The sequence below is a fragment of the Sphaerodactylus townsendi genome, linkage group LG06 (genome assembly GCF_021028975.2).
Source record: "Sphaerodactylus townsendi isolate TG3544 linkage group LG06, MPM_Stown_v2.3, whole genome shotgun sequence".
Lineage (NCBI taxonomy): Eukaryota > Metazoa > Chordata > Lepidosauria > Squamata > Sphaerodactylidae > Sphaerodactylus > Sphaerodactylus townsendi.
In genome coordinates this window covers 52,666,176-52,693,081 of record NC_059430.1, presented here as the reverse complement: position 1 = coordinate 52,693,081, position 26,906 = coordinate 52,666,176, and the positions used below count along the sequence as shown (strand labels likewise).

The 26,906-nt window shown below is 42.2% G+C and overlaps 1 protein-coding gene across 1 annotated transcript in view; it reads left to right on the top strand.

Annotated features, from left to right (window-relative positions):
- Positions 1-26,906, top strand: part of TMTC2 (transmembrane O-mannosyltransferase targeting cadherins 2) — a 261,000-nt gene that overhangs the window by 179,940 nt on the left and 54,154 nt on the right. Inside the window, exons 5-7 of the mRNA XM_048499966.1 lie at positions 3,764-3,849; positions 4,610-4,794; positions 10,657-10,735. Of these exons, the coding sequence (XP_048355923.1) occupies positions 3,764-3,849; positions 4,610-4,794; positions 10,657-10,735 (350 nt within the window). The remainder of the gene's footprint in view (positions 1-3,763; positions 3,850-4,609; positions 4,795-10,656; positions 10,736-26,906) is intronic.

The following is a 26,906-nucleotide window of genomic DNA, read 5'->3' as shown; positions in this document are numbered from 1 at the left end:
CTGTAGAGCCGCAGGGGCGATGGCTGCCCTCCCTCCATCACCAGAATGAGCTGAGTGTCATCAGCATATTGATGGCAAATCAGCCCCAAGCTCTGCACCAGCTCAGCAAGCAGTCACATATAGATGTTAAATAACAATGCCCCCTGGGGCACCCCCCAATAAAGCGGGCACCGTCGGGAAGACTGATCCCCGCACCACACTTGCTGACTCCATTCCCAGAGAAATGAGGTGATCCACTGAAGGACAATGCCCCACATTCCAGCAGTGGCCAGGCGGTGGGTCAAAAGGTCATGATCGACCATATCAAATGCTGCAGTAAAATCTAACAATACCAGCAGTGCCGATCTGCCTCAATCAAGCTGTATGTGGAGCATATCTGTGATAGCAACAAGGACGGTCTCTGTCCCATGCCCAGCACAGAAGCCGAACTGGAAGGGATCGAGTGCCGATGTGTCCTCCAGAAAGCCCTGAAGCTGCTCCAACACCACTCTCTCAATTACCTTCCCCAGATATCTCCAAGTACCTAAACAACAAAAACTATGTTATTGTGGATGCAAATCCCACGATACTGTATCCCACATACTCTTGGAATGCAACCTTCACAACAATCTACGCGTATCCCTGATTCATCCTCTGCTAACCACAAGGATCACACAATACAATTTTCAGGCTACTCGCTTTTTGCTAAGTGGCTGCAGTTCACAAATTACTTTAGCAGTAGCCATATATTTAGAAAATATTTAAAACTTTTAAGTTCGGTATTTGGACTTTTTTTAAAAAAAAACTTTTCTTTTAAATTTCTTTCAAATGTTTATACACTTGTGATAATCCTCTACTATGCCAATAAAGGTATAATGAACGAATAAATTACCTTCCCCAGAAACGAGAGATTCAAAATGGTGTGGTAATTGGCCAGATCACCAGGATCTAAGTGATGTCAAGAGTAGGCGGACCACTGCTTTTACAGCTCTGGCCTCAGCCTGGTGGTGTAAGGAACCTCAAAGGACTCGAAACAAAGGAACTGAGTTCAGTACGTTTATTTCATAAACTTCAACGATCGCATTACACGGGATGCGGATTCTGACTTTCCCGGGCTTCAGGTATCGCTTTTACGGAACCTTCAGCCACCTCCCCCAAACGTCCCAGCAGGTTTCCCACGACAGAGCAGAAACAAACTTCAAACACACAAGATAGCCACCGCAAGGTTAAGGCCCCAACCACCCCGGGCACGAAGCCCAGAACGAGGAATGCGTCAAGGCCAGGCAGAAAGAGCAGAAACTAACCCCCACCCTTACAGGTGGAATGCTCTGCCTACTTCCATCAGGGCCCTGCAGGACTTGAAAGTGTTCCGCAGGGCCTGTAAAACAGAGCTGTTTCACCAGGCATTTGGTTGAGGCCTTTGTATCAACTGGCCTCCTACATAACATAAGCCAGTTTCTCCTCAGAAAAGGGGGGAAGGGTTGTGAGGAATGCCACCAACTATATGGTTAAGTGGACTGTATTTTAATGTATTTTATTAACGTATTTCATGGTAATAAATTTATTTTAATCTGTATTTTAATATATTTTATTAATGTATTTTATTTTAATCATGAATGTAAGCCACTCTGAGTCCTATGGGGGAGATAGGCATATAAGTTTGATTAAATAAATAAATATTATTTTGTTGGCGGCCTATTAGATTGATGGATAACTAGACAGACCTGTATCTGTTTGTCTCCTGTTTTGTTCTACTTGCTTTAATGTGAATGTAATTATGCAAGCCCAGTTGAGTTCCACAGCTTGGGAGAAAGGATATCATCCTTGTCCCAAATCTGACACAGTGTTACCTAGCTTAACAGGGGTTAGCAATTTATTAAAGGGAATCTCCACCAGCTGCTAAGAGTGTAACAGCACACATATGGTTTTTAAAGTAGCAAAGGGGAATGAAACTCACTTGGCAGTGCCAGAGGAGGCTAGGTGAGATCTTGGAGACTATTTCTACGGGGAAGGGATTTGGCAAGGAGCGATCCGCAGAGTAATTCAAGAGTCCAAATGGAGTTCTTAAATGTTTATATAAATTTGGTTCAAAATACACACAAAAAGTAATACGTAAGAGCGCATACATTCAAGTTCCTAGTGTATAGAAAGGTTTGAAAGGTAGATGCGGCGATAGAGAGGGAATTTGGGAATTTGCAGGGTGATACGTTACCTAACGTTCTCGAAGTAGAAGGCAGGGATTCCACGCCAGCACAGAAACCCGGTAGAAGACGATATCGTGTCTCAAACTGACCAGACCAAGGGAGGTACAGGCTAGTAATGAGCAACGTGCTCTAGGTGAACTGAACTTTTATAAGGTAGATCGTTCTCTTGGCAGGAAAAGGAGCTAATTGCACTCGGTTTCACAGCTGTGCTGGGTTTGGGGTGCAGAGCCAGTTAATCAGCTCAACTATGACTAAGCCCGGGACAAAGGGGCCAAATTGCTTTGTTAAACTAAATGAGGAAATGCTGAAAGGCTTCCATGCAGATTAACCTTTTAGGGTTACTGCCCAAGATATTCAGATTTTGGCTGAGACATTAGACTGGGGAAAGGTGGGTGACTTTAGGAAAGTAATAACAATGGGAAAAGGAGATGCAGGGGAGCAGCCATCTGTTGCTGACCTAGTTTCCAGAAGAGATAGGGAAAAGGCAGTATCTGATATTAAAGTGGCTTTCCATATTCTTTGTCTTTAACAGTATCTTTGCAAGGTGTGGTAATCAAGCATGCCCTTACACAGGATGAGACCTCCAAGTCATACAGGAGTAACTCATTCTCTTAATTAGCTCATGTTAAAGCAAACTTTTGACCTTAGCTTGCTGTCAGGTGACCATGCACACTGAAGCACTCTGGCCACTATTTTTCCTCACCTTTTCCCATGCCATGTTCTTTTTTTAAAAAAAAATTAACGATTTGTGCTATGGGACTATAGTACTACAGCAGCACCATTGAGATGTCTGTAGTTGTTGAAAAGATCATGGCGTGGGAAAAGCTGGGGGGAAAATAGCAGTCCTTTTGAAGGCACTCCAGATAGTTCAAACAACACACTGAAGCAATTCAAAGTGCAAGGGAGACCTGAAAATGGTAGAAATAAATTTTCATAAATAACAGCTGATCCCTGTGATGCTAAGCGACTTTGTCTGAAAAAGTTAAAAAAATCCATTAACAGCCAGGAGCCAAAACTGTTGTGCCTGAAATGACTCAAAAACTCTGTTAGCAACCAGCTGCTCAAGTGGATTATTAGGATAGTTTGAAAGAAGCCTGATTCTCGTAGGGCTAAACTAGATGTGACAGCATTCTTCTGACTGGTATGGGGTCGCTGCCACCATTTTAAAGTTTTTTTTAAAATGTTGTGAGGGCTGAGGAGCTCTTGTTTCCACCCTGTGCCTTGAGGTGCTGAAATGGATACACACCCACACCCATGCACACACCCACAGCTATTTCAGCATTTGAAAAGTCATGGGAGAAGAGATAAGAGCACCTCAGCCTGCAGCCATGCAATTGTGTCCTCGTGGCATTTAAAAATCACTATAAATGGCTGTGGCATCCCTGTGGTGGACACAAGGATGCTGTCAAATCTAGTTTGTCCCCCAGATCTTAATCTGACACTCTGAACACTACACTACTCTGACTCTGTTGGACCATGTCAATTCTTAGACTGGTAAATCTGCTTTTTTGTGGATTTATTTTTCATAATTTCCTATGGAGTAATTGCACTTTCTGTTTGTTTTTCCTTTTTAAAATTAGGGGGTTGCTGCTGCAGGAAAGCAGCAGATTTTCAGAAGCTCTCCATTACTATAAATTGGCCATTGGAAGCAGACCTACTTTAGCTTGTAAGTATTACTGCATGCTTTTTTCTTTTGAAAAAGATTTTCTCCCCTGCTCTGTTATGAATATTACTTTTAGGGGTGACACTTCTAGTATTTGTTTGATCTGCAGTTAATTAATTCCTTGTTTGGGAGGAAAGAGAGTTTTCTTCACTTGCAAGAGGCTTAGTGCAGATTGTGTGACATGCTATCTTTGTTCATTAGGACCCTTATTTCTGCAAATAGTCACTGGATTGCGGCTTCCCCTCCAGAATAAAATGAGAATGCTCATCATATATTTTCTTCTCTTGAGGATTGTCATTGACAATCATTGAGGATTGTCAAGACATTCTCTTGAGGATCGTCATTGTCATCCAAACAAAGAGAAGAGTTTGGAATTCCTGCCATTCCAGACCCATTTTGGAAGCCCAGTTTGTTGTATTGTTTCAACAGTCATTTGTTTAAATTAAGGAAAGGTCTTAATTGATGGAGCTTTCATATTTTTGCAGTGGCAGTTGTTAATTTGCATCTGGATTTTGGAAGCAGCAGCCTTGATTGCTATGAAAGTGGCTGTTCATGGCTACTGCTCTGTTCTGTACAGCCTCTTAGTTGAAGCCCAATGTTCTGCAGCTAAAGAATTTTACCATATTAGAGATATCAAATGACCAGTCTAAGTTTGAAGGCAGTACTAGCCGCTGCAGCTGTTACAGTTTTGATTCCTTAAACCCAACAAAATGCATGTGTATGTGTAAAATTAGTATATAAATAATATTTTTCCATCTTACAGCTGCCTATTTAAATACTGGTATCATCTTGATGAACGAAGGAAAGGCAGAAGATGCCAAGAGGACATTTTTAAAGTGTTCAGAAATTCCTGATGAAAATTTAAAAGATCCTCATGCTCATAAGAGTTCTGTCACCAGCTGCCTTTACAATTTGGGAAAACTCTACCATGAACAGGGACAGTATGAGGTGAGACTTTCCTTCCCTCTAACTACAAAGTAGGTTTCCAGGAACTTCACTGTAATAATCCCATGAGCGTTGATTAATCAAATATTACATAATTTCCACTGATTAAATGGATAACCTTCACAGAACATTTCTGCAGAAAATTTGTATACTCCAGAAAACATAAGAACATAAGAACATAAGAACAAGCCAGCTGGATCAGACCAGAGTCCATCTAGTCCAGCTCTCTGCTACTCGCAGTGGCCCACCAGGTGCCTTTGGGAGTTCACATGTAGGATGTGAAAGCAATGGCCTTCTGCGGCTGTTGCTCCCGAGCACCTGGACTGTTAAGGAATTTGCAATCTCAGATAAAAGAGGATCAAGATTGGTAGCCATAAATTGACTTCTCCTCCATAAATCTGTCCAAGCCCCTTTTAAAGCTATCCAGGTTAGTGGCCATCACCACCTCCTGTGGCAGCATATTCCAAACACCAATCACATGTTGTGTGAAGAAGTGTTTCCTTTTATTAGTTCTAATTCTTCCCCCCAGCATTTTCAATGAATGCCCCCCTGGTTCTAGTATTGTGAGAAAGAGAGAAAAATTTCTCTTTGTCAACATTTTCTACCCCATGCATAATTGTATAGACTTCAATCATATCCCCCCTCAGCCGTCTCCTCTCCAAACTAAAGAGTCCCAAACGCTGCAGCCTTTCCTCATAAGGAAGGTGCTCCAGTCCCTCAATCATCCTCGTTGCCCTTCTTCTGCACTTTTCTATCTTCTTCAATATCCTTTTTTGAGATGTGGTGACCAGAACTGAACCACAGTACTCCAAGAGTGAGGTGCAGCTTTTCCACGATGGCTTTATAGTAAGGAGCATGACAATCTTTGCAGTTTTATTATCAATTCCTTTCTGATTATCCCCAGCATAGAGTTTGCCTTTTTCAACTAGCTGCCATACATTGAGTTGACATTCTCGATTGGAACTATCAATTTAAGACGCCTTAAAATCCCTTTCCTCGGCCTGTGACTGATGGAGCACTGACCCTGCTGTAAGCGTGTATGTGAAGTTTGGATTTTTTTTGCCCCCTATGTGCATCACTTTGCATTTTTGCTACATTGAACTGCATTTGCCATTTCTTAGCCCACTACACCTAATTCTATCCAAAGGTCCGCTTGGAGCTCCTCGCATAATCCATTGTGGTTCTCACCACCTCTACATAATTTGGTATCATCTGCAAACTTTGGCCACCACGGCTACCCACCCCTACTTCCAGGTCATTTATGAATAGGTTAAAGAGCACTGCGGTCCCAATCACGGATCCTTGGGGGACACCACTCCCACATCTCTCTCCATTGTGAGAATTTCCCATTTACACCCACTCTTTGCTTTCCTGTTTTCTCAACCAAGTTTTTTAATCCATAGGAGGACTTCCCCTCTTATTCCCTTCATTGCTACAGGGAGTTTTCTCAATAGTCTCTGGTGAGGAACTTTGTCAAAAGCCTTTGGAAATCCAAGTAAGACCAATGTCCACTGGTTCCCCCTTATCCACATGCGCCTATTTACATCCCTCAAAGAACTCCTAGTAAGTTTGTTAGGGAAGACAGGATTTGTTCCTCTGCAAAAGCCATGCTGACTCTTCCTCAGCAGGTTTTGCTTTTTTGGTACATGCTTTTATAATTTTTATCTTTAATGACAGATTCTACTAATTTACCTTTGGAACAGATGTCAAACTGACTGGCCTTGTAATTTCCCGGGTCCCCCCCTTTAGATCGCTTTCTTAAAGATTGGTGTGACATTGGGCTTTCATCTTCCAGTCTTCAGGGATGGAGCCTGATTTCAAGGATAAGTTGCATTATTAAAGTGAGAAGATCCAGCAATTTCATGCTTGAGCTCTTTAAGAACTCTTGGGTGAATGCAATCTGGGCCAGGGGATTTGGTAGCATTTAGTTTATCAATGGCTGCCAGAACTTCTTCCTTGTCTACCACTATCTTCGTTAGTTCCTCGGATTCGCCTCCTAAGAAGCTTGGTTCAGGTGCAGGAATTTTCCTCACCTCCTCTTGGGTGAAGACAGATGCAAAGAATTCATTCAGCTTTTCTGCAATCTTCCTGTCATCTTTTAGCACACCCTTTGTTCCTTTGTCATCTAACGGGCCTACCGCTTCCCTTGCTGGCTTCCTGCTTTTGATGTACTTGAAGAACTGTTTGTTGCTGGTTTTGATGTTCACAGCCATGCGTTCCTCATAATCCTTTTTGCCTCCCTTACAGCTAACTTGCTTCTCTTTGCCACCATTTGTGTTCTCTCTGGTATTCTTTATCCAGTTAAGTTGGACTTCCATTTTCTAAAAGACATCTTTTTTTCCCTAATAATTTCCTCAAGCGTCCCTTTGTTAACCATGGTGGCTTTCTTTTGGACTGGGCGCTGCCTTTCCTAACCTGTGGAACACATTCCAGTTGAGCTTTTAAGACTGTGTTTTTAAATAACCTCCAAGCATCTTGGACATTTTTTACTCTCTTGATTTTCCCTTTCAGCTTCCTGCGCACTATCCCCCTCATCTTTGAGAAATTTCCCTTTCTGAAGGCGAATGTAACTACATTAGTAGTTGTCACTTGTTCGCATGCAGAGATACTGAATCTGACAGCATTGTGGTCACTGTTCCCTATCGGCTCAACAACATTGACTTCCTGTACCAGGTCCTGGGTCCCACATAGAATTAGATCTAGGATCACCTCTCCCCTGGTTGGTTCTACAACCATCTGCTCTAAGCCACAGTCATTTAGCATATCCAGGAACGTTCTCTCCTTACTATGACCTGAACATGCATTTTTCCAGTTTATATGGGGATAGTTAAAATCGCCCACGACATTTTTGTTTTTGTTGGCCTCTCTAATTTCTTTTTCCATCTCAAAATCCTCTTGTGCGCTTTGGTCAGGGGACGATAATATATTCCTAATGTTAAACTATGCTTCACCCCTGGTATTGATATCCACAGTGCTTCTGTAGAGGAATCAGCTCCCCCTGCATTGTCTATTTTATGTGACACTATGCTCTCTTTGATGTAGAGGGCCACCCCACCCCCAATACGCCCTGTCCTATCCTTCCTGTAGAGCCTGTAACCTGGGATAACAGCATCCCACTGGTTCTCCTCATTCCCCATGTCTCTGTGATGCCCACTATATCAATGTCCTCCTTCAAAACTCTGTACTCCAGCTCTCCATTTTAGATCGAACGCTTCTACTATTAGCATAGAGACACTTGTATACTCTGTCTCTGTCCCTAACCTGGGATTTATGTGTTTTGCCCTCTAGCCTTTTGTAGACACTATCACTTATCACATTGCTATGTTCCTCACTTGTATGTGGTTGATTTAAAAACCTCCTTCTCTGTCTGCATCCCCATGGACTCTGTATTCCGAACCGAAGTCACCTCAGCACCTGTCGGCTTTCCCCCAGGAATCAGTTTAAAAGCTGTTCTGCCACCTTTTTAATGTTGAGCGCCAGCAGCCTGGTTCCTCTTTGGTTAAGATGAAGCCCGTCCCTTTTGTACAGGCCTGCCTTATCCCAAAAGGTTCCCCAGTTCCTGACAAATCTGAAACCCTCTGCCTTGCACCACCTTCTCATCCACGCATTGAGACCCTGTATCTCCGCTCGCCGAGCTCGCCCCGCGCGTGGAACACGTAGCATTTCAGAGAATGCCACCTTGGGGGTCCTGGATTTTAACCTTTTTCCTAGCAGCATAGATTTAGCTTCCAGAACCTCCCGGCTAAATTTCCCAATGTCATTGGTACCAGTGTGGACCACAACTGCTGACTCCACCCCAGCACTGTCTAACAGCCTATCTAGACGAAGCGTGACATCCGCAACCTTCGCACCAGGCAGGCAAGTCACCATGCGGTCATCACGCCTGTCACAAACCCAACTCTCTATATTCCTGATGATCGAATCACCCACTACAAGGAGCCCCCCACCTTCCCGAGGGGTATCCTCAGTGCGAGAGGATAGCTGATCACCAGTTAAGGAAGGGATCCCATCTAAGGGAGCATCTTCCCCCACCTCAGACTGGCACCCTCTGTCACCCAGACTCTCATTCTCCATGACATCTGAAGAGATGTCACCTTGGGAGTGGGACCCGGCTGCTAGGTCCCTGAAAGCCTTGTTTGTTGCCCTCTCTGCCTCTCTCAGCTTCTCCAGGTCTGCCACCTTGGCTTCAAGAGAACGGACACGTTCCTTGAGTGCCAGGAGCTCATTGCAGCTTGTGGGCACACCCGACTTCTGGCCTAGTGGCAGATAGTCATACATGTGACACTCAGTGCAAAACACTGGCAAGCCCCCATCCCCCTGCTGGCTTCCTGCCTTCATATCTGCTTTTGTTTAGATATTTAGATATTAAACTTTTAGTCAGTGCCCCTTGGAGCTATCTGTACCTACTATCCCTCAAGAAATGTCCTTATTAATTAATTAATTTATTTATTTTAAAAAAAGAAGAAGAAATTGCGCGCGCCTAGTGGCGCGCTGGTTCCAGAGACTGAACTAAAGACTGAATGACTCCACCTCAGGAGAGCCCAGGACCAAAGAGTATTAACCTCTGTTAACCCCTGTTAAGCCCCACCTCCAGCAGTCTCAGCTCCTAGTAGCCTTAAGGAGAAAAAGAGATAACCCCTGCAAACCCCTGTTAAAAATACACTGTTTTAAAAGATGTGGCTTTGAGAAAAGCCCTCCAAAATGAACACCAGAGTCACTCTGTTCTTCCTGGCCCAGATGCCTTGTCCACTGCTGCTCCTTTCTGCTGGTTCCAGAGACTGAACTAAAGACTGAATGACTCACCTCAGGAGCCCCACCTTTGGCAGCCCAGGACAAAGAGTAACCTCTGGTAACCCCTGTTAAGCCCCACCTCCAGCAGTCTCAGCTCCTAGTAGCCTTAAGGAGAAAAAGAGATAACCCCTGCAAACCCCTGTTAAAAATACACTGTTTTAAAAGATGTGGCTTTGAGAAAAGCCCTCCAAAATGAACACCAGAGTCACTCTGTTCTTCCTGGCCCAGATGCCTTGTCCACTGCTGCTCCTTTCTGCTGGTTCCAGAGACTCAAAAAGAAGCCAAGATACAAAACAGCTCAGCTCAGCTCATTTATTTATTTATTTTTAAAGGCTGTCACTTTGTTGGGATCCTTTTTAGCAAATGTCACATTTCCAAACACTGCTATCTATAAGTGGTTTTATTTTAAGATTCACTGAACAACAAGTTCTTGAGCAAAGATAATTATGCTTTCTATGGGAGCTTTTTTAATTAGGGAAAGCAAATCTTGCCATTTTTAAAAGACTTCCAAGTAGAAGGAAGAATGTCACATAGAACAGTGAGAATGAAAATAAATTTGAAGTTCTCATTTAACAGTTATGAAATAGACTACTTTTACCTGATCATGCATGGCTTTAAAAAGCCTAATTTGAAGCTTCTTTTGTTGTGTTATGTTCTTTTTCTTCATATTCATCTAACTTTTTTGTTTGGAACAATACATTCTGTATAGGGAATTTGAGTATATATAAGATTAAAAGCTATTATTAAGTGATTATTAGAATCACAGTGTAAAATGACAAAATACTCATCTGTAGTTTAATAGTAACTTGTATTTTGTTTAGCTCCACAGGATAATGAGCATTTATAGGTCTTCAGAAATTCTATTTTCCCATTCTCCAATGAGATGGTTAATAATGTAAATCATTCTGTATAGGATTAATGAGGAGATTCACCTTATTAGTTGTCTATTTTTTTTTAGAAATGTGATCCTTGTTGTGATTAATGCATTTTTCCTTGATTAAATTTGCATATAAAAATTGCTTCTGAAGCCACAGTGTTCTTAAAATGATTTTCCCCTTTGCTTTTTCATGTTAGGATGCCCTCACAGTTTACAAAGAAGCAATGCAGAAGATGCCAAGGCAGTTTGCCCCACAGAGCTTGTACAACATGATGGGTGAGTATAAATCCAACATCAAAATGAAATCCAGTATGTTCACAATCTTACGTTTTATTAGACCCATGTGATTACTCAAATGCAGAGTTTTATATTAGGAATTTCTTAGTGGAAACTATTGATATGTACTTTAAGAAAAATCTGGGATACTTATTTTATTGCCTTATTATTATTGATCTTATTATGATTGATCTAGTGCTGAATGCATGATGACGGACTATTTTAAGCAGCAAACAAAAATATGTGGCAAAGTACAAGGCTGTAAATAGCTTTCACATCATGCAGAAGATGATTCATCCCAGGGTGTTTGAGCCAAATGGTAGTCTTCAAGGATATACAGCCCAATCCAGTGGGAGCAATGGCCGAGGACAGCACCATTTCCACACCAACATATCACCTCTAAAGGATTTTCAGGCAACATGGAAAGCTCACCCCAACTCTCCCCCCCCACACACACACATGGGCTGCCTGAATAGCCCCACTGGGGAAAAAGGTCTTATGCCATACTTTCCAGTGGTATAAGGCTGTGTTTGGAGAGGGGGTTTATTCCCAGGCTGAAAGCCTGGTAGAAGCTGACCAAAATTGACTCCATCCCAGGAACACCCCTGTCCAATCCCCCACTGTGCTTGTATACTCCCCAATGCCAGCATAACTTCAAAGGGAAGAAACCTTCTGGGTTTAGGCACTGCAGAGCTGTGTGATGCCCACCTGCCAGAGTGTTTGCTTTCTCTGCCAACATAGATACCCCTTACACCAGCAGGTACCCATTGCCTCCATGACACCATTGCCGTCCCCCTAGTTTGGGCTGATAGTTCTGTTTATTTCTTCTTTTACTCTTTCTTTTCTTTTTTATTTTTACAACTGTTCTACATAATGTTTAATTTTATAAGACTTGTTGCCCTATCCAAAGGAAGGGGGGAATCTGTCTCTGGTAGTGGCACAGGGCTGTGCTGGTGGATTGCCCTTCCCTGGGCACTTGCCCTGGTGGAGGTGCAAATTTGCTGGTGATGGCCATTACAGCCCTACACAACAGCAGAACACAGCACTGAATGCCACGCCAGCTTCCCTACACCCCTGCCAATGTAGTGGGAGTAGTCCAAGGGCATGACTGTGGGAGGAGCCAACACTAGTCAGCTTCTACCCAGCCATTGCTCCTGTTGCGCTAGCAATTGGGCCTTGGAACTTATGCTACCTTTTCAGTGGTGTAAATCCATTAAGCCCAATGGGGGTTGTTGTGCTTTTTGTGTCCCCACACCACCAGAAAGCCTATTGGGAATGGCAAGCCAGCATAGCTGTGGCATCACATCCAAGTGCTGGGCCTTTTGGATGGGTTTTCCAAGATTTAATGGATAATTAATTGGTGGTTTATCTGAATTAACAGAAACATTTGAATTGTTTACTGTATCAAGTAGCTAATGGACTAAAACGTCTATGCCAACTTACTAGGGGAAATTATTGTATTATATTTGGAAAAGATGAAAAAATGGTGGTATAAGATTTTTGTCCTTTTTGAATATTGTTGGGTATCTAGTTAATGTGGTGGTACATAGAATGTTTATATAAAATAATTGCACAAAGAAGAAAAATTGAAAAAATAATGGCAACAGGGACACTACCAAAAAGTAAGAGGGTAAGGGAAAATGGTAAAGACATTTTTGAGGGCATCAATACATTTTAAAAATGTTGATACAGCAAATATAGATGGTGGCAAATCAAATTAAGAAATCAAAAGAAAGAATTCAAGAAAAATCAAACAAGCTGAAAAGAATGCACAAAAAAGAATTAGCAAGCAGAAGAGAACACGAAATTGAAGATTAAAAAAGTGCAAAGCATGAGGCAGGAGATATCAATAAGATTATCAAAAATAAAGTATACAAGAAAAACCCCAAGAAATTGTGAAAATGAAAGAAAAACAGAAAGGAATTGACCTACACCTAGAAGGGTAAGATCTGTGGACAGAAAAGGCAGATCCTCTGAAGATGCCAGCCACAGATGCAGGCAAAACGTCAGGAGAAAATGTAACTGTGCTGTAACACGGCCATACAACCCGGAAAATCACCAACACCCTAGTGATTTCGCCATGAAAGTCTTTGACAGTACAAAAGATAGAAACCTTGGAAGCAAAGTGTATAATAATCTACAATTTAGAGGAATTTCAGAAGAACACAGCTTGGATAACAATTTGCTCCAGCTGCTACAGAACTATCTGAAGATCCAAGGTTACTTTCCTAATATTGACCAGATACTCAGAATAAATTCAGGTTTTGCATTTAATAATAAATTGCCGTGAGATATTCTGGTCAGATTTACACATAAGAAAACACAAGATGCTATACCAGCTGATCTGTGGGCCAGCAATCCCTCCCCGCCAACCCCTACCCACAGCAAGCCCTCTTGGCCTCCCCACTACTAAGCACTCCAGCCCATGTTCTGTGGGCCAGCAAACCCTGCCAGCCTCCCCCAAGCACCCCAGCCTGCAGATCAGCTGTTCCCTCTACCCCAACAAGTCCTCCCTGCCACCTGCCACCCCCAGTAAGTCCTCCCAGCCGCTCCCCACCCAGTCTCTCCCCCCACAAAGACAAGGTAGACTGAGCCTTCCCATCTCTCTGCCCACCCTCTCTCACCCCCCCCCCAAGACAAGCTGGGAAAACCCAGTCCCCTACCTGCCCTCACCCCCTCCCCTCCCCTATCTAGGCCTGCTGTATTCTTTACCCTACAGTGGGCTTTACTGCTAGTTTAATAGTTTAAACTATTAGTTTAAACTAACTATTAATAAATAGCCATAGGATATTCTGGTCAGATTTACACATAAGAAAATACAAGATGCTATTATTAAGTAAACAAATAACATCCCCACTCAAAGTGTCAGGGAATGAAGTATATAACTTTCAAGACTTGCCTTCTAGTCTGTTGAGATAAAAAAGAAAGATTTTGGGTTCCTAAGACAAATTTTACAAAGGAAAGAAATAAGGTATTTTTGGAGAATTCCATTTGCTTTTTACCATGTATCCACAGAGAATCAGTAGCATTCTTATCCTATCCTTGAGCAGGTTTTTCTGATTTTTTTTTATAGAAGTGGAGGGAATTTCTGCTGATAATTTTTTCTAGCTGCAGGGGTCATACCACATGCTGTGCTGTTCTTCAGAGTTTGGCATAAGGAATAGCTTTTGGAGAGCACACAGAGTTTAGTGTTTGGAAGTGAAGTTGCTCCATCTCAATAGGATTCAGTTTAATGATTTTTTTTCTCCAAATGAGTGACAGCCAGAAAGAAGATTCTGAAAAAAAAGACAATTTCTCACTTAAAACATTTTGAAATATACCATTTTACACATCATAGCACAGATTTATGCATTGTTATTAATTGTCATGTGATTTTAATTTTTGGCAAAGCTCTCTATTTTAGTAATTTAAATAATTGAGATACTAAATGACTGAATTTCTGAATCCAAATCCATATACACAGAGTATATCCATATAAATCCATATAAATATTTATTTGCTAACCACTGCATATTTTTCTGACAGCTTCAACATTTCACACTGATAATGTTCACATACTTGGAAGAAGAAAATAACATTTATGACATTGAACTTTGGTTTTGTGTGTTTTAATTTTCGGACAAGTCAATTCAAATAGATTGTATTGTCCATTCTATCAACATTTCTTTTTAAAATAAGCAAGCAGATTGTGCTTTTTTCAGATTTAGAATGAGTTTATACATCTGTAGTCCACCTGACAATGTTTCTCCAAAAACACTGTAAAATATTTAGACAGACTCAGGCTTATAGTTCAAAAGTCAAATTTATGTTGAAATAATTTCAATTTGTTATGTACTGTTAAAAATATAACCTCTCAATATTGGTTTCTGGATTCTGGGATTGTTACTGTGCAGATGTTTTTGGGCTGCTATGAATTCTGCTTCAGTTAAATCTCTTGAACCAGTCTCTTAGTTGTTTGTTTAAAGAACCAACTGGGAATAGGAAAGCACAGTTTGGTTTGGGGTGCTGTGTGGTTTCCGGGCTGTATGGCCGTGTTCTAGCAGCATTCTCTCCTGACGTTTCACCTGCATCTGTGGCTGGCATCCTCAGAGAATCTGATAGTTTGATTATCTGTAGTCATCCTGTGCCTGTGTGGAGCTGATTAGTCACTGTCAAAGGGATTAGTCAAAGGGAACAAAGGCCAGACTACTTCTATTCAGATGCCTCACCTATTGACCTTGCTATCTCTTTTGTTACTCACATGCTACACTTCATTGTTACTCACTTGCCAGGCCACTCCTATTCAGATGCCCTTACCTATTGACCTTTACTCACAGGTATATATACTCCACTTGCTTTCCTTTCCAACTATCAGATCCTCTGAAGATGCCAGCCACAGATACAGGCGAAACGTCATGGGAGAATGCTGCTATAACACGGCCATAAAGACCAGAAACCACACAGCACCCCAGTGATTCTGGCCGTGAAAGCCTTCAACAATACACAGTTTGGTTTTCTTGAAATTATGGAAGCAGCTGAAGCTGAACTTTTTGTATCTTTTCTTGTTCTTCACAGGGACATGAAGGTGCTGCCTTTCCATATCTAGTTTAAATACCTTTTGTTGGTCTTTAAAAATTGATCAGGTAATAGTACAGATTTAAATCCAACACACTAATCAGTGTTCTTGAATTCTTTGAAGTAATGTAACTGCAGTCAAAAAGTATTTTAAAATACTTTTTGGTGCCCAGCCATATCTATGTCCCCATCTTTCATCAAAGACTTAATCAGTGGCAGACCACTGGGCAATATGTTTCTCTGTGGAATTTTTTCCAACTCAGATGAGATCAGTACCTTTCTCATTTTAAAACAAAGAGTACTTGATTTGGAAAGACAAAAACTGCTATCTGAAACGAACAGGCCTTGCTCATTTTGAGCTATGGACTTCTTCCACCTGATGGATCCCTTCTGACCTACTTCAAAAATCTCTCATCCCCATTACTGAGATGCTTCTTCATGCAAGCTCGTCTAAATGTTCTCCCCTCTGCAGTTCTCTGTGGCAGATTCCTTCGGGTCCCCTTACAAACAAGAACTTGTCAATGTTCGCCCAACCAAGTGGAAACAACTGCTTATATATTCCTGTATTGTCCTTGCCACACAGAACTCAGGAGTCTCTATGTTGAATCTCATAGTAATTCATGTCTTGCCACCTATGACCAAGACAAGCTACGTCTGGTTTTGAATGACTGCTGTACTAAAAGAACTGCAGACATAGCAAAGTTTTTGGCAACAGCTTTATTAACACCTGCGTACTCCTGTTGATCACCTAGTAACCTTTCAATTTTTTGTTATTGTTAGTCTGATTGTTGTTTTATCCATACCTAATAAAGGTAATGAAATGAAATGAAAAAAATATGTTTGTGATATGCATCCCTGGGCATGTTCTATTGCTGGGCTTCTGCCCTGGCTCAAGCTGGACCTTTTTATGCTTCCGCGGGCTTAGAATGGGCAGAAGTAGCAAATGCTACTCAACTCAGCTTAGACGTCTAGAGCGAGTGTGGAGGAAATCTCGTGACGAGGCTGCGTGAACATCTTATAGGACATTTATGAAAGCCTATGAGGTGGCGACGAAGGAGGCGAAGAGGGTTTTCTTCTCCTCTCTCGCATCCACTAGCTCTCGCCTGGCACAATTATTTCGTATAATTCGGTCCTTAACCTCCCTATCGGAGAGGTCCTCAAATTCACAATTGAGTATCAGGTGTGAGGCTTTCATGAGCTTTTTTGTGGATAAGGTCGCATCGCTCCGCCAGGATCTTCCCTCCACGTTGGCTACAATTAGTAAACTGGAAGCTCCCTTGCCATCTTCAGGCCCTTGTTTGGCCCAGTTTTCCCTGCTCTACGAAGCCACTGTTGACAGGACCTTAGCTGCTGTTAGACCTACTACCTGTCCTCTGGATCCGTGCCCCTCCTGGCTTGTAAAAACCTGCAGGGCGGAGTTACGACCCCATCTATTGAGTATCATCAATGGCTCCCTTGAGCAAGGAGTCTTCCCAGATGGGTTGAAGGAGGCAGTGGTCCACCCACTCTTAAAAAGACCATCAATAGATCCGAGAGATCTGGCCAATTACTACCCCGTTTTGAATCTTTCGTTTCTGGGGAAGGTAATTGAGAGAGTGGTGTTGGAGCAGCTTCAAGGTTTTCTGGATGACGCATTGGCCTTCGACCCCTTCCAGTCCAGCTTCCGTGCTGGGCATGGGACGGAGACTGTTCTCGTTGCCGTCACAGATAAACTCCGTATTCAGCTTGACCAAGGGGGATCGGTGCTGCTGGTATTGTTAGATCTTACCACGGCGTTTGATGTGGTCGATCACGACCTTTTGACCCACCACCTGGCCGCCTCCGGGGTGCGGGGCACTGTCCTTCAGTGGATTGTCTCATTTCTCCAGGGTCGAAGTCAGCAAGTGAGGTGTGAGGATCAGGCCTCCCGGAAGTTCCCCTCTTGATTGCGGTGTACCCCAGGGGGCTTTATTATCCCTGCTGCTATTTAATATCTATATGCGACCCCTTGCTCAACTGGTACAGAGTTTTGGGCTGACTTGTCACCAGTACGCTGATGACACTCAGCTCATTCTGTAGATGGAAGGGGGAGCGGTCACCGCCCCTGCGGCTCTCCAGCACTGTTTGGAGGCAGTTGCTGGTTGGTTGCAGCAGAGCAGGTTAAAACTGAATCCATGGAAGACGGAGATCCTCTGGCTTGGCCGCGAGGGAGGGGGCAGGACTTTCCAGCCGCTGGTGTGGGAGGAGGTCACATTGGCGCCGACCCACTCCGTGCGCAGCCTGGGGGTCCACCTGGATTTGTCTCTTTCAATGGAGACCCAGGTGGCCCATATAACCCGGGTTGCTTTTTTCCATCTCCATCAGGCCCGACGGCTGGCTCTTTTCCTCTCCCAAGCGGACCTAGCTACTGTGATCCATGCAACGGTCACCTCCAGATTAGACTACTGTAACTCGCTCTACGCGGGCCTTCCCTTGCGTTTGATCCGGAGACTAAAGCTGGTTCAGCATGCAGCGGCGTGCTTACTCACAGGCAGCACCATTTATGATCATATTCAGCCTGTGCTGCGCCAGCTGCATTGACTCCCGGTAGAGTTCCGAATCATCTTCAAGGTGCTGGTGTTGACCTTTAAGGCCTTGCGCGGCCTGGGACCCTCGTATCTTCGAGACCTCATCACCCCATATGTCCCTGCACGGCCTCTTTGTTCAGTGGAGGCCAATCTATTAGTGGTCCCTGGCCCCTCAATGATGCAGCTGGCCTCCACGCGGGCCAGGGCCTTTACGGCTCTGGCCCTGGCCTGGTGGAACACCCTCCCTCTGGCTGTTAGGGCCCTGCGGGACCTCAATTAGTTCCGCAGGGCCTGTAAGACGGAGTTGTTCCGCTGGGCCTTTGGAGGGACCAGCCACTGAAATGGTGCCCCCCCAGTTGGCTCTTTACATCTGGGCCTATCATCTATTGGGACTTGCCCCCCCTCCCCCGGGGAGAATTTTAAAAACAGGGTTGGCCAGATGCCTCTATTATTATCATTATTGTTATCACTGTTTTAAAGGTTTTAGTAATCTAATTATAATTATATTTTATGCTGTACACCGCCCAGAGCCCCTCGGGGATGGGGTGGTATAAAAGTCCAAATAATAAATAAATAAATAAACAAACAAACAAACAAACAAACAAACAAACAAACAAACAAACAAACAAACAAACAAACTCCAGCCCCTAGCTAGCAGGTTCTCTGGACAATGTTAGTTGTCTACCAGATATTACTACCAGATGCTTGCTAGTAGTATCCTTACTAAGTACACCGCCATCAGCATTGCCACACTGTCCTCTATTCTGTTGCCCCTTGTATGTACATAAAAGAGGACCTTGTCATATGGCCCCCAAGTCTAAGTGGAGTAGACGATCTCAAGTATCTCTAATTGACATTGGAATCTTTGTCAGGTGATAGGCTTCAGCAGATAACTAATCTGCTGGTCCATATTAAATACTGTACTTTATCTTTTAAACATATACTGAACTATTAACTTGGATCACTTGACTGCAAGAATACAGAACCAGTAACAGCAAAATCAGTCATGTTCTTCTTGATTTATTAAGGCCTACAGTACCACCTGGAGTTTGAGCCACAGATTTCAGAATATTTTTCTGCTATGCCACTTACAGTAGCATTGTGATTTCATTTCTTCTTATAGGTACAGAAGGCTCATTGTCTAGGCTGAGAAAAAGGTTGCATTCCAGATTACCAAATTCTGATTAGCACTTCAGCTGTGTTAACATTTTACACCATTTGTTTTCCACAGTTTTCAAGGAGTGTTCCCACTGGTATTTACCTTGCCAGTCTGGCCAACTAGTTCCTACTTGAAATCTAGCTACTGAGTTATTGTTAAAGTACAGTGATATTTTTGGCCTGTACTGTATTCACAGGTATCTGGACATTCTTATCTCGTGTATTTAAAATAACTGCACAGTACAGAAAGCTCTACAGTGAATTTTGTCTCAAGCATTTATTTGGCCAGGTGTGCTTGAACCAAGTTAAGAAGACCATATGTTTGGCCCTTTACCAAGGGAAATAATTCTATCAGTCTTTTTCATGCATAGCAAGTGCTTTACTATGGAATGATAGTTTTAAAAATTCTTATCAGACTAATTATTTAAGATTCCATGTAGAGTACATTTTCACCTTTTTTGGCACTCACCTTTAACAAGTACACATGAGGGTAGCAGATTAATTCACTTGGCCTTGGAACACGCAATACAAAGACCAACTCAGGTATATTAAATGGGTAATCTATTTAGTTTTAAAGCATCAATTAAATCTCAGGGTCAAAAGAAATAATGGTTCTAATGGAACATTGAATATTTTAATGCCAAAATTAGTCTTGCTTTAGGACTCAGTCTTACTTCTAGATGTATTTCAGTATCCTGGAAATATAGTATACACTTGGATGCACTGCATTTGTCTTAAAACCACACAAGACCACCTGCTAGAGTAATCTCTGGGTCAGCCAGCTCTGTGGTATAAGTGTAAGATGGAGAATTAAGACTTTGTTTTCACATTGAAAGATAATAGGGAAAAGGGTGAAACTGATCTGTTGGAATTTCAGGTTGTTGGAAAGCAATTCTAAGCAGATCTGTTTAGAATCCTACTCAGGTATATTTGGTGGGCTTATTCCTAGGAAAGCGTTCTTAAGATTACACTGTTACTTTTTTTGAAATTGCATTCCCCCAAGAAGGAGCTTTATATCTGTTCTTCAGACACAATTTTAATATATTAGCTAGGTTGTATTTTGACAGTTTTAGTCTGTCATTGTTTGGTATTATTGGTCCCAATCTAGTGAATGTCTTTAGATGCACAGAATGTCTTTCTTGTGTGCAATGACAAACTACTGTGAGACACAGCTGTATTCAGGAACTTTTTTAAAAAGTTAAGAAAATTCATGAAAAGTCTGCATATAGAGTACAGTATAGGTTTCACCAACTTTCAACTCAGTGGCTCAAGAGACATGTGTGGTTGTTTGGCATACCAGCTGTGCCTCTGTTTCTCAATATGACATTCTTGGTTTAGGGAAGCTGATGAGGCCCTTGCACAATCAGGCTTGTGACTGATGGGTTTCGATCATGAAATAGCAATTGCTGATTGAAAGGATAACCTTCAACTCTCCCTGAAGTGCAGTCCTCAAAGGAGCAATAAAACCTTTGAGAAGAAATTCCATCTTAGGAAATGGATAATAAATGGCCTAGTGCTTGAACAAGCGGGGTTCTTTTCATACCTAGGATTAAACTTCCATCACACTCTATCCTGGGTAGAGCAAAGAAACATCATAATACAAAAAGCAACCATTAGTAAAAATGCCATCATCCATTTCTGCTATACAAATTGCCTCTCTGCAGTAAAGGTTTTCAATGCAAAGGTAGTAGCCCAAATATTGTTTGATTCTCCAATTTGGATACAAGGGCTTCATGGGGAAAGAGATAGGCTGCAAGTAAGCTTTCTGAGATCTCTTTTCCAGATCCCAAAGTGTGTTCCAAATGTGGTCTTACTCCTTGAAGCTGGATAATATCCAATATCCCTCAAGGTGTGGATTGCCACTATTAAACTATGAATGGAGGACATCCAAGTGGTTGGATCCCTTTACAAAGGGATCTGGTTTATTATCCTATCTAGCAACTGAGGAGTATGTTAACCCTTGGCGTAGGTTGGTTAAACACAAGATGACCTCTTATGGCCTTGCGCCATCCTTTCTTGCTTTGCTTGGCCCAGACATGGCTTTTGAAGCTGTGATAAAAAGATTTAAGGACGTAAACCTAGCAGAATTGTGGCTTGCATCTACCTCTAGATGGTCCCCTACTGAATTTGTCCAAAATCAATTAAATCCATTTGGTATGGCTTACCTAAAAATCTAATGGTGGTAAGATATTGGAAGCTCTTTGGTATGGCTAAACTGAATGTGTTTCCATCTGAAGGTTTGTTTTGTCAGAATTACATTTTAAAATCACATTTTCCTTGCCATCTGTCACAGGGGGAAAGCTCCTAATTTTAGAAGATTAAGGCTAGTAGGATTGATACCCAGGCAAACCATAGTCAGATAGGGGGGGGGGATGTCTGGGAGCCCTACAAGACATAATCTGCGAACATCAAAACCAGCAACAAGCAGTTCTTCAAGTACATCAAAAGCAGGAAGCCAGCAAGGGAAGCGGTAGGCCCATTAGATGACAAAGGAACAAAGGGTGTGCTAAAAGATGACAGGGAGATTGCAGAGGAGCTGAATGAATTATTTGCATCTGTCTTCACCCAAGAGGAGGTGAGGACAATTCCTGCACCTGAACCAAGCTTCTTAGGAGGCAAATCCGAGGAACTAGCAAAGATAGTGGTAGACAAGGAAGAAGTTCTGGCAGCCATTGATAAACTAAATGCTACCAAATCCCCTGGCCCAGATTGCATTCACCCAAGAGTTCTTAAAGAGCTCAAGCATGAAATTGCTGATCTTCTCACTTTAATATGCAACTTATCCCTGAAATCAGGCTCCATCCCTGAAGACTGGAAGATGGCCAATGTCACACCAATCTTTAAGAAAGGATCTAGGGGGGACCCGGGAAATTACAGACCAGTTAGTTTGACATCTGTTCCTGGTAAATTAGTAGAAACTATCATTAAAGATAAAATTATAAAACATGTACAAAAGCAAGACCTGCTGAGAAAGAGTCAGCATGGCTTTTGCAGAGGCAAATCCTGTCTTACAAACTTACTAGAGTTCTTTGAGGGTGTAAACAGGCATGTGGATAAGGGGGAACCAGTGGACATTGTCTACTTGGATTTCCAAAAGGCTTTTGACAAAGTTCCTCACCAGAGACTGTTGAGAAAACTCAGCAATGAAGGAATAAGAGGGGAAGTCCTCCTATGGATTAAAAACTGGTTGAGAAACAGGAAGCAAAGAGTGAGTGTAAATGGGAAATTCTCACAATGGAGAGATGTGGGGAGTGGTGTCCCCCAAGGATCCGTTTTGGGACCAGTGCTCTTTAACCTATTCATAAATGACCTGGAAGTAGGGGTGGGTAGCGTGGTGGCCAAGTTTGCAGATGATACCAAATTATGTAGTGTGGTGAGAACCGCAAAGTATTGCGAAGAGCTCCAAGCGGACCTTGATAAATTAGGTGAGTGGGCTAAGAAATGGCAAATGCAGTTCAATGTAGCAAAATGTAAAGTGATGCACATAGGGGCAAAAAATCCAAACTTCACATACATGCTACAGGGGTCGGTGCTATCAGTCACAGACCAGGAAAGGGATTTGGGCGTCTTAGTTGATAGTTCCATGGGAATGTCAACTCAATGCACGGCAGCTGTGAAAAAGGCAAACTCTATGCTGGGGATAATTAGGAAAGGAATTGAGAATAAAACTGCAAAGATTGTCATGCCCTTATATAAAGCAGTGGTGTGACCGCACTTGGAGTACATGTGAAACTCCGCTCTGGTCGCCATACACATCTCAAAAAAAGGATATTGAAGTAGGATAGTGTAAAAAAGTGCAGAGAAGTGGGCAACGGGATGATTGAGGGGACTAGGAGCACGCTTCCTTATGGAGGAGAGGCTGCAGCGTTTGGGACTCTTTAGTTTGGGAGAGGAGAGGCGTCTGAGGGGGGGATATGAATTTGAAGTCTATAAAATTATGCATGGGGTAGAAAATGTTGACAGAGAGAAATTTTTCTCTCTTTTCTCACAATACTAGAACCAGGGGCATGAAAGCATTGAAAATGCTGGGGTGGAAGAAAAAGGGATCTCAATAAAAGGAAACTTGCTTCTTCACTTTACGAACGTGTGATTGGTGTTTGGAATATGTTGCCACAGGAAGTGGTGATGGCCACTAACCTGGATAGCTTTAAAAGGGGCTTGGACAGATTTATGGAGGAGAAGTCGATTTATGGCTACCAATCTTGATCCTCTTTGATCTGAGATTGCAAATGCCTTAACAGTCCAGGGTGCTTTCGGAGCAACAGCCGCAGAAGGCCATTGCTTTCACATCCTGCATGTGAGCTCCCAATGGCACCTGGTGGGCCACTGCGAGTAGCAGAGAGCTGGACTAGATGGACTCTGGTCTGATCCAGCTGGCTTGTTCTTATGTTCTTATGTTCTTAATCTTGATAGTCCAGTTTCATGGGACAAAGCAAGGGTAAGATGGATGACAATCTTAATTTAAGGGTTTTAATATCAAGAGGGTCTTTCTGACACATTTCAGTCTTTCCCCTCCTAAATTAAGCATGCATAGTTTCAGACAGTGCCCCTCCTGATAGCCCAGCCACTCAAATCTAGTTCACAACAGCCAATCTTGAGATCATGCACCTGGCTCCAGCTTCACAAAGAACTTGCGAATGCCCATACTTGGCTTTCATCAGCATACAAGTTAGATTGCCCTGTACCCTTTTCTCCCAATGGTTAGCTTAATCTTAAACCTCCTGTCCAACTACTAAAGGTCATCAGCTTTCTAGAGTTTCTTTGTTTTAACAGTTCAAGCTCATCAAGACTTGGAATGCACTGCCCAAAATTCATCAAGTCTTGGGCATTCCCAGATCTTAATCCAATCAAACCATTTTCTACAGTATTGTCCATGCCTGGGAACATAACTTTGCTTTGTTCCAGGAAGATTGCTCCTCTTATACCTAGAGGGTCAATTTTTCCCGTAACTAGACCTCGAAATCCATAGCACATCACACTTGGATGTCCTGCTTGCACCCGTGACAAGTACTGGCTGCTTCTCTCGCTGTCTCCGTTGACCTCTTCACTTCTGGAATAATAAATATTGTCCTCACCACAGCGCCCTATTTTATTCCTGCTATCAATCATCTCTCTATTTCCCAGGCTTCTTAAAACTCTCTCTGTGTGTGTGTGTGTATGTGTGTGTGTGTTTGCAGTTTGTGAGTGTATTTTTATTCTTTTTAATCCCTCAATAAAATTGTAATCCTCCCTTTTTTACTTCTGGTTTTGAATGGATTTCCTTGGGGGCACAGACCTTTGTATAGCAGATCTGTTCCCTAATTCTGCCAACCATTCAAGGGAACATGCCAGACCAGTTGGGGGAACAGGATGTCTTTAAAACTTGGAAGTTAAGCAGGATTAACCATGGTTAGTATTTGGATGGGACACCACCAAGGAATACCAAGGTCACTATGCAGAGGCAGGCACATCTGAATGTCTTTTGCCTTGAAAATCCTACAGGGTTACGATAAGTAGACTGTGCCTTGACAGGGGCAAAAATTTTGGAAATCCTGTTTGTTTGATGACCTGGTGACAGTCCTTTCTCACCAAAGGAGTAACTATTTGCAAGCCTCCAGCAGTGCAATTTTTTCTTGCATTCTTGTCATGCTTCAGGCTAATGTTAAATAATTTACTGCTGTATGCTTTATTATTAAGCTTACTTCTATTGTGTTTAATGTATCAAGGATAGTTTTACGAGCAAACATGTTGGGTTAAGTATTCTGTGGGTCACTAGCCAAAGAGTATTTGTAGAATGTGTTTCATTTTTACTGTATGTGGTTGAAACTAACCCTAAGCCCTAAGTACACTGGAATAAATCTTTAAAAGTTCCTTCAGGGATAGTGCTTTTTATCCGTAGCAATATATGCATCTTCTCCAGTCAGTTTATGTTAATCCAGATATTGTTAGTTTTTTTCCATTGAGAAATGTAATAAAACACAATTGCCGCCTTCTTGCTTGTCCCTTTAAATATTAAGATGACTTTCAATTAGTATGCTAAACAAGGTGTCTCATTGTAGCCACTGACTCCATATATTACACATAAATAATCTTTCACATTATATAATCATTTTGTTCAGCACAATGAAGCCATTTGTATTCTCTTGAGGAATTAATGTATTTCTTAATTTTCTCTTCTTCCATGCTATAATTTCTGAACTATAGCACTGTGTTTTGATCACATATAGATATGCTATCAAAACTAGTTCAGCTCCTCATGAGACAGTTATAGAAGTCTCACAATTGACTTTTCTCTGTTATGTGTACCACTTTAAAAAGATTAAAGCTATCATTAATCTCAATACACTTTTGATGTAAGGCAAGTTCAAAGCTCCATTACGTCCACTGTTCATATCTTTGTACTTAGAATATTTTAGCTTACATTTTTACTTCTCACAATCTCTTTTAAAGACTATCACATATCATTGCTCTTCTTGCTGGGTAGTTTGCCTGGAACAAGCTAGGAGCACTGTTGCCTGGAAACAGGTATTAAGTGCAGGTTGCCTCAGCTAGTTCATGGGCTCTGTTAGATGCTAACCATCTGATAAAGTAGCCAGTGCCTGGAATTCTTTTTTAATGTTAAAATGAAAGCTATCCACTAGGGAGGAGCAATAGTCTGGATTAATCTTCTCCCTTCTTCTCTACCAAATAACTGATTAGCATGATGTTAACTTTTTACAAAAACATCTAAGTTCCAGCTGTCCTTCTCCTCACACCTTTAGATCAGAGTGTGCTTTATTGTAATATGCAGTATGTATGTTTTGAAATATATGTGTGAATAATTTTCTTCTTGTGCCAGATAAAATTAATATCATTTTAAAAGTTTATAATTCTTTATTTGCTGCAAAACAAAAAGTAGTAGGGTTTTTAGATCCATAGTTCAAAATATGCCAGGGTTTTTTGAGGGGGTTGGGGTGGTCACGTAAGTTACAGGCTTCAATTTATTGTCTATCGTCTTGAGGACAGATTAGGCAGCCTGTTCTCTGCAGTAAGTTCTGAAACTATCTAAGCGTGGAGTCCTTTTCTAGAGTATTTTCAGGTTATTTCCCTCATTGTTCTAAAGATGGACTGATTGATAGAACATTGTGGGGGGGGGGGGCACGTGGCAACTGGGTTCTTCCTGGATGGAAGAAAAGTATTGGATACTCAGTCAGATGTCTGCTTTTTATCATTACTCATTCATGGCTTCATGAGTATTATGGTGACTGACTACATTTCCTGTAACAGAAAGGATAGGATCATTTTCCCACTGTCTTCCAGGAATCCTCTCTGTTTACAAACACCATGTTCAGGGCCATGGTGCAGGGCAAGGAAAGGTTCCACTGCTCCCATGCTCTTTTCTAGTGTCCAAACACCCTCAGGGTAGATTGGGCCTGAAAACCACAGCTGGTCAAAGGAGCCCCTCCTTCCCCACACCATTACCTGTGAAAGATCTAACTCCCATGGTGTTGGAAACTGAGCTAATCACAGAGGTAAAATGGTGGCAGTGCCCCTAGTGCAGGGGTAGGGAACCTGCGGCTCTCCAGATGTTCAGGAACTACAAATTCCCATCAGCCCCTACCAGCATGGCCAATTGGCCATGCTGACAGAGGCTGATGGGAATTGTAGTTCCTGAACATCTGGAGAGCCTCAGGTTCCCTACCCCTGCCCTAGTGAGACCGCCTCATCTAATTTGGGTCTCAGACTCCAAGGCATAAGACTAGTGAGTCCATGCACTACAACATAAGTTTGTTATTTCAATGTTTCTCTGTTGCATTTCTCAACAAAACACATTGCATAAACCACCTGTTTATGAATTTTAAATGACAATGCAAATCACAATGCAAGGTGTGTGTTTTTTTAAAAAAACTCTATAATGCAGGTTTAAATTGTGGCATTTTAAATGTGTTCCTGCA